The sequence below is a fragment of the Parus major genome, chromosome 3 (genome assembly GCF_001522545.3).
Source record: "Parus major isolate Abel chromosome 3, Parus_major1.1, whole genome shotgun sequence".
Lineage (NCBI taxonomy): Eukaryota > Metazoa > Chordata > Aves > Passeriformes > Paridae > Parus > Parus major.
This window is the reverse complement of record NC_031770.1, coordinates 80,862,881-80,871,981: the sequence shown is the minus strand read 5'-3', so window position 1 is coordinate 80,871,981 and position 9,101 is coordinate 80,862,881. Positions and strand designations below refer to the sequence as shown.

The window sequence follows — 9,101 nt, the reverse complement described above, 5'->3', positions numbered from 1 at the left end:
TCTCACTGCCAAAAATGTGCTGAAATATATTTTGAAAGGCACCTTGTGAGTCTCAGCATGAAAAAAATTACAGGCTTGCTTAATTTGGAATTGAAATTGTTGTTCTAATGGTTCAGCTCAAGAATTTTAGTAAATCAATCCCCCTGTAGCTTTCAATGGGCTTCAGATGAGACCTCCTGGATCCAAGAGATTTTACAGAGCTGTGAGACAGGCAACTTATGCCAGCTGCTTATCAAGATGGTACTACAGGTGTATTCCATAGTGCTGGTGCAGCTAGAGGCATTAAGGAGAGTTTGACTTACAAGCATTGCACATACAAGTCTCATATCTCATCCCTTATCAAAAGCAGATTTAATAAAGTGCCATAAAGCAAGAAAAAAAATCACCCATGCACTGGTCTGCAGCACAAAGCGAAGTTTTCTCAGTAAGAATTCTGTCACAGCCAACACTGTGTAAGTTCAAAATAAGTTGCCACTTTTAGTAAAAGTAAAGTAAAAGTTTTTTTTTTGGTAAAGTAATTATACCTTCATTGTAAAGTCCTCAACACAAATAAAACCAAAACCAAACCAAACCAAAAAAACCCAACCAACCAACAACAACAACAACAAAGAACCAAAAACAAACAAACAAACAAAAAACCCAACAAAAAACAAAGTGGAAAAAAATTAAAGGTTTTGGCCCTTATTTTTCTATTATACTCCAAATTTTCTAGTGTGCAATGTGAGGTCTAGATGGTATGTAAACTTTTATAAATTCTGTTAGCATGGACTGTCTTTAGTGAAAATTCTAACTGAAATAAGTGAAACTTCACCTAGAGAATACCAAAAAGCATCCAAAGTCACAGTGAGGGATTTTACTTGTTCAAGAAAACTTACCTGACTAAAATAAAAAATACCTTAAAGTCAGATTTATATCAAAATCTAGTATTTATTAAATTGTCATCACAGAAAAGCTCAGTATAAAATCTCTAACAAGGTGATTTCATAGCGCAGTAAACTCTGTTTCTCACAGCCAAAAGCTCTGGGTATGAATGTACACTGTGCCTTCATATCATAGAATACAGTACTGGAGTTTGTCCTTGTAGCCCTGTATTTGTTAAGCAGGAAGACAAAATTTAATAAAAAATAAAATAAAAAATTGAATAAAAGCTGTTCTTTCTCTTAGTTTATTGTATCCAGAACACCCAGTTTTGAGATCATTAATTGAAAAATATTACTACTCAACCTGCTCAGATTGTGCAGCTGCTATTTGGCATTTCAGACTGCAAGAAAAGTCACTTCACAGGCCCCGGTGACAAAACACAGCAGTAAACTATTCCCTGAACACACATCACAGTCTTCATCCACAGAGCCCCTCCAGCAGAGCAGAAAGGCCTGCACAGCTGTTCAAGAGGACAAAGAGGAAAAAAGGGGACTTTTTCAGTAAAGAACTAGCTATTACCTAAAATCTCATTTTCTGACTAAATCCTAACAATGTGGTGGGCTTTTTCCTATTTAATTGGAGCAGTTCCAGCATATTTGGTTTATGTCATGCAACTAAGAACTGAAAAGCATGCTAGGCTCTCTACAAGTACTGAATCCAGGGACACATTTTCTTCAAACTCCGTACCTCTTGCTGTCAGCAGAAAATGTTCCAACAACCCCTGCCAAGTTTGAAGTTTTGAGAACAGGTAGAACTACAAAAAACCACCATTCCTCCTCGGCCCAGGGATTTCTTCTGTGCCGTCTGCCAAATGTGCAGAAACCAGGTCAGACACCAATTGCCAGGTGAGAATCTATTGCTCAGTAAGAAGAATTCCTATTCAGGCTGGGTACCCTGTGCCCAAAAGTGGCATTTGAGGTGAAGCCAGTGTACAAATGATGCCATGGCCTTGAAACCCTTGACTGTAAAACACCCCAAAGTTTATTTTAACATTTTACTCGCTTGCAGCTACTACAAGATCAATGACATTTATCCCACTCCGGAATAATCTAGTAAGCAAGCACCCGACCTGAAGATACATGTACAAAAAAGAAACAAAGCAGTAACAGAAGCTCTGTAAAAACAGGCTTTGAGCAGTTATACAGCAATTTTCAGCTTTGAAGGGCTTTGTATACTGCAAGAAGCTACTCAGAAGCACTGAAGATTATTAATGAGAAAATATAAAGTGAATCCTGCCAATGCAGGAGTACGATGTTTGTCATTACTTTCACTCCAATCACTCTCTTGATTGTCATTTAAGACAGAGCAAACTTTTATGTACTTCAGAATGTACTTATGCACAACTTGTATACTACTTGTATACCATTACAGCATCTGCAATGAACACACAGCAGTAACAGTTACAGAGTAGTCATTTAACTCCTGCAACACCTAGGGGCAACAGCGAAAACTAGAGGAGAAATTACCTCATGTTCTCTAGCTTTGGCCCAAATTGTTTCTTGTATTTCTCTAGTTTTCTCTCATAAACACACTCTAAAAAATACTAGCCTAACAGCAGTTTCCTCATCAAACAAATTAAGGCTATACCACTGCAAGAACAATAGTTCTCTATCTAAAGATAAGGACAGAAAGCAGTTTGAATCATTTCAAAAATCAAAGATTTCTTTTTGTTTAGCAAACTAAAACCTACCTGACATTGATTTGACAGATAGCAGCAATGCCATACGAGCTTGTTATCAATTCCCACCTACTGAATCAAAATGCAAATAGCTTTTTCCCTCCAAGCAGCACTGACTGTGTGGTGCTCTGGCAGGAACTGCACTGTTTTATAATGTGCATTGATCAGGGCCTGGATGATCAAGAGACAAACTTTCCCATCAATAAGTGTCTTTGTAATTAAGTCAAATGCGATATCACTGACATGTCAGGCAGCCAAAAGAAAAGTGTGCCTGCATTCACGAGGTGACCTAGAAGTCCCAAGCATAAAAAGACACTGAAAGGCACCAGTCCATAGAAGGCTCTGCCTTCAAAGCCACCTTGGAGTACATGTTTCATGTGCCTGTCTGAGAATAGCCCACGTTCACCCAGTGCCTTGAGCTGTGCAAGAACACAGGAAATAAAACCCTTCCCCCACCAAACCCCAATTTCTCAGATGTTAAGAAGCAAGCGATACAAAAAAGAAAATCAAACATCAGAGGATCCAGTCTATTCTAGCCAATCATCTGATGAATCTGATCACGTTCTTATTTTTAATTACTGGTGGGGAAAACAGTTATGAGAAAGATGCCTGCAGAGGGAGCCTACCCCAGCACATGCTAATCATCTAAGGGACAAATCTTCTTCTGAACACTTGGTTTATTTTCTGATTCCAGGGAGGATGTAAGCAGTGGGTTGAAGCAATAGCTGAGAATTGTGCAAGATATAATTGACCACACCATATTTTGCTATGATGGCAGACTTGATTCCCTGCTACTTGACATCCGGAGTAGCTATTTGCACTGAGATTCTAGGAGAGCAACATGGGTACAACTTGATATTATAAGGTTGATTACAGAGATCATGCTTGGCAGACAATGAAGGGACTTACTGTACCCAGCACATGTAACCACGAATCGCACCTAATGCCAAAAGTACTCCAGATTCTCTGGAATGAGAGACTTCATTAACACCACACAGTGTCCATCAAAAGCTAAACTTCATGGCTAATTGTATTCCTAATTGTTAACACTTCCAAGACCAAATAAGGAAACTTGGGAATTTTTTTGTTGTTTTAAGTTGACAATTTTCAGTCAGTTTCCTAAGGGTGATTTCAAAGCCACTCCACTATTATCTGGGGACAATATTCAAAATTAGGAAGTCCCTGTAACCTTAAAATGGGAGGATGTGTCACAGAAATGATTTTCTCAAAGTCCTGGGCAACAAAACAGATTACATCACATGATCTGCACAATACTAAAATTAGCAAGAATCTTGATGCAAGATGGACACAGAGAACATACTACAGAATGTATAAAACCAAACTCAAACAGCATGAAAAAAGTAATGTTTATTTTTAATGTTTACAAAAGCATGAACACCTTATGCAAAAGCAGCACCCTGAACCATACACTTCCCCCAATCCTCCTGGGATATTGGCAGAAAGCAAGTATTTTCTCTGCTCTTTAGTGCTCAAAACGTACTCTGCTGAGGTAAATGGGAACCAACCCACGCATTTCCATGGAGCTCCCTCTGCTTACAGTAGCAAAGGGGCCGGCACATCAGACTGCAGTGCACTGAGATGTCATATGGGTGTCTTGCTTTAGGTATCAAATTAGGTAAGTCTGTGTTTCTAACCAAGAGAAATACACTATCCAGATAGCTAATTAGCTCCCCATTCTCTTCAATTTTAACTGAAATAGATCCATTTTAAATATGACTCTCAACCCATACTAGCTTCAATCAAGGTTTAACTTGATGCACCAGGAACAGTTTTATTCAAGTTTTTAAGAGACAGCTAGTGCTTGTAAGCTATTTTAGGGCTGAGATCTCGCATTATAAAAGCTATTGGTCCTTTCTTACCTCCCTTCCCAGCACATGCAGTTCAAGTGTTTACTCTGAAGAAATGTGCCCTTAGGTAAACCTGAAAAAAATGTGCAGCATTTTCATTTTGCCTTCACCTTTCTCTCCTGATCTGGAGCTGGAAGTAATTGATGGTCCTGTAATCAAATAGGCCATGCTTTTGAATTTACAGAGAAACATTTGTTTAATGGTTAGACTCAGTCATCTTAATGGTCTTCTCCAACCTAAATAGTTTTATGACTCTATGATTCATTTTTAGAAGTTCTCTGAACAGAGAATATGATTGCAATGATTTCAAAGACTCACCTGGAGCAAGTTATTCATACTAAAACGATCCCTACTATAATACAGCATAATTCCCCAGCTACCCTGAGTTGAGATCCCTCCCCTCAGAATCTACAACTGATGCCTCAAAATATTTATTACACTGGTAGAAATGGCTCTGTCTTGTCTGCCATCCTATGTCTAAAATCACTGACAAATACTATTTATGTTTGCAAGACTGATATAGGATCTGTGGAACAAAAACTGCTTCATTTTACTGCTGGAGCTGTAGGAATCATTCTATTAGCTCCTGCCAAATTCACATTCAAGAAATATAATTCACTTCACATATTGAAAGAATCTGCTAAGAACCCATACATATATACACACACATACACTATGTATGTGTACACATATATACACACATGTATAGATAATCTGTAGTTAATTTTACACTGAAAAAGTGCTAAAGTAATCCAACAACTGTCACTGCTAGAGATGAGGCTAAATTAAATGGTATTACTTATATGGCATCAAATATTTAGAGACTCTGGTCCAAGAGCTTCAGAACTCTTAGCAAAAAAATTATCATTCATTGGCAAAATAAGTTTCAAATGGTTTGAATTTAATTTTTCAATAAATTCAAAGGATTTAGAAAAACAAAATCCCAATAACCCTGTAAAGAATAGTACTGCAAAAGATTGTATAGTTTGAATTTCAGTACTGTGTATAGAAAATACACATATTTATACATACTTTCATGGCAAAATTTTAAGATTCCTCAGATTCAAAGATGACACTAATGAATCAGTCAGTATTTCACATGTGCATTATTGCCTCATATTTTGAAAAACAAAAAGCTGCACAAGTTCAGCCCTGTATTCTGTGAGTCTGGCTGCATAGTCAAAACAGAAATATTGCACTCAAGACCATGCCTACAAAAATGCACATTTAATAAGGCCATTATATTCAAGATTGTAATGGGACTTGAATTACATGAACAATCAAATATATCATAAATAGACCTAGGAAAGTCATACTGCAAAAGATGTTCTCAAAACAGCAGTGTTCCAGTAATTTAATAACTGGGCTTTTTTTCCCATGAAATGGCAATCTCACAAACTGGTTTTATGCACAGGGCCAGACAACATGATGTGTACATACACATGCATTCTCACAGTGAACTTTTTCATGTTTTTTTAGAATTTAACTATTACCCCAGCATTTGATAGTAGGCTTCTACTCTAGCTCTGTCAACAAGGTTCAAGTGGCAATCAACTTTAATCCACTTCCATGCATGATTAGGGGGAGAAAAAAATCTGACTTTCAGTTATTTAAATATTTAACGTCATGCAAGACATAATTCCTAACTCAGAAAGTGGAGCAAAGACACAATTGAACCTGCATGGAATACTCCCCAGTATGCTGTTGCAGAGCTAGATCACATTAAGAGCATCAGTTTAGCTGATCTGGCTTATTGAATGAATGACAGAGCAAACAAGCAATTTAACACGATTCAAGGAATGACACAGATTTTCAAGTTAGCTGCCCAAATCCCATGGCAAATAGAAAGAATCTACCCTTTAATCACAGAGGGGTATTTGACCTTGAAATTACAGGAGGGTAACTGTACTCACACCAATCACTACCTTGGAGTAGCAGGTGTGCTGTAAATGTGCTTGTAGTTATTTACTCCTTTAGCCATTCCAAATTTACTGAGTCAGCCAGCATTTTGGCTTGGTTAAGGGTAGTGGCATTTGTCCAAGAAGGAAGGGTAGATCACCATCCCTCTTCCCCATGCCACACTACATAAATATGCAGTTCTACAAATGCAAAAAGCATCATTACAAAGGCTGGAAGAATCAAAAGACACAGCAGATAAAAAACTTGATGGTCACATGCATTTGAGTTCAGCAGAGACAGTTTTTCACAATCCTATATTCTGCCCAAAAATCCACAGTTGTGGTGATTAGGGATGAACCACCTTCCAGCTGAACCAACTCCAGCATTAGGAATTATTGTTTATTTACAAAAGACTATACCCAAAACTATTTTTCCTAGGACCTGTTTTCTGAGTTTAGATTTTACTTTTTTTTTGAGACAAGACAAACCTGAGACACATAATATGTGACCTGCTTGCATATTATAAACAGTCAATGGATGACTGAGACACAAAACTCAGTTAAACATGACACCTACTTTACACTCGCAGTTCCGTGTACACTTTCTGCACCAATGGTGCTGCTTGCCAGATATATATTTGTTGCTACCTCTGGGTATGTTTTTGGCCAGAGCTGGGGTAGAGGGGGAATGCATTTGGACAGTAACAATGCAGCTCTTGCAGTGAGGGCCAAGGAACACAGTAATTCAGGATATAGTTTCTAATTCACCCATCTTCTATTCATTGCATGCTAAGCAGCTCAAAAATGTATCTCTTAGTAATCACATTATTCAGAAGGAGTAAAAATCTTCCCCTGTTTTCTTCACAAAAGGAATGGTAGAAAGCCCTTTATGTAACATGTAAATGAAAATCCATCTGAAAGTTTCTAATTATTTTAGCAGTTTTGACTTAAAATGGTGGCCTGTCTATCAGCAATACTTTGTCTAGAAGTGTCTAACAGAGTTTTGACAGGTATCAAACAATAGCAACATTTTCAATGTTTTATGTTTGCTGTATTTAGTACTTTTAAACCAAATTCTTTCTCCCAAGAAAGTGATGGTAAGTCTTTTAGTTAGCATGACTACCCATGCACACAACATTTCTAAATGGAATTACATGCTGTTTTCTCTCCACCCTAGCATTATCTTACCCTTTTGAGTATCAGTCAGTGCCACAGATTTAATGCAGGTCACGGACAACAAGCAGCAAGCCTATTTTTTACTGCTTGCTTCAACCAATATATTCATTCATATTTATACATTGTTAAAATGTATTCTTGACTTGACTCTACTAAAAGTACCACTCGAAAATTTCAGTTGACATTAAAATGATGACTTGATCAAAGGATATCACCAAAAATCCCTTTTACTCCCACAAGGAAACACACGTTCTCCTGAATTAGTATTAATAGAGATTTAGATTAGAGGAGTCCATATTTCAGAAACCAGTTATTTAATGCTCAATATTCTTTTCAGCAGATGAAGAGGTAGGTATATTTCCACACAAGAAAAAATAATAAAACAAAAACCAAACTGTAACAGATACTCAATTAAATCAAGTAATGTCTGAAAAGTCAAACACTGTTCTGACAGCACATATTTTGTGAAGGTACTCTCCAAGGAGGACAAGAAAAGTTGCGCATTCTGTTTAGATAATACGTCATAATTTGAAATTTAATAATTTTCTGGAAAGAAAGCACAAGTATTCAAATGCTACTTCCTTCCCCTTCCCCTCACCCCCCCAAGAAATGTGGGTGCCTTTATCAATGGTAGCATTAACTTTTGGACTGCTAAACATGGAATCAACTGCAATTCTTCCTTACATTCACCAACACCAGCAGTCTACAAGTTTACACAGAGACCATATGCATGATAATTACATAATTACAATAGAAATTCAACTTTAGTGTTGTTCTTAAAACAATCTTCATAAATAATGAAAATATCTGTGTTCTAGCTCTTCAGTAACCTAAGGTTAATTGGTACAGATAGTGTTTTTTTTTCTTCCTTTTATAAACCAAACTGGAGGTTCCTCACTGCCAACAATGGTTAAGGCCTGGATCAAGTTACTCTCCTTTTGCTTTTCCCTTTTTCTGCTTTTTTCCATTTTCCACCACCGCATTATTTTCTGGTTTGCTTACTCCATTTGCGACAGCACCATTTGCTATTTTGCCGTTCTTTATGGGCTCCTTGGGCAGCTTATATGTCCGATAGTAGAAGTTACCAAACAGGAAAATGAAGGTGACAGCATAGAAAATGACACCCCAGTGCATCCATTTAGGGAAAGGACAATCAATATAAATAGACAAGGCTGTGTGGCCAATAGTCACATGGAACTGCACCTGAAAGACAGAAAATATAGAATCAAAAACGTCTGGATATATTCTGTAGGTGTGGGTGCATCCATTTATACCGATTCATTAAGTAATGAAAACTGCTGAATTGGGAGGTGGTAGGGAAGCTGTCTTTGGCTGTCACATTCCTGCAGGCACATCCATGCTTGACCAGGAACACCAAATTTATTGTACTATCTGGCACCAGTTTTCAGAAATGGGAAAATGAGAAGATAATAAGAAGATAATAAGTGATCTCTACATTTTGAACATGTTTTTGTTATTCAATTGAAACAACCAGCAAGGAAGCATTAGACTTTAACTCACACAACAGTTAACTATGCTGTGTATTTTTTTTCAAAGCTG

General features: G+C 37.4%; 1 protein-coding gene across 2 annotated transcripts in view; it reads right to left on the bottom strand.

Moving 5' to 3' along the window:
* Positions 1–1,879: 1,879 nt before the first annotated feature.
* Positions 1,880–9,101, bottom strand: part of ELOVL4 (ELOVL fatty acid elongase 4) — a 40,349-nt gene continuing 33,127 nt past the window's right edge. For both annotated transcript variants that reach the window (XM_015622839.2, XM_015622840.3), the window contains exon 6: positions 1,880–8,744. In XM_015622839.2, the coding sequence (XP_015478325.1) occupies positions 8,469–8,744 (276 nt within the window). In that variant the 3' untranslated portion in view covers positions 1,880–8,468. The remainder of the gene's footprint in view (positions 8,745–9,101) is intronic.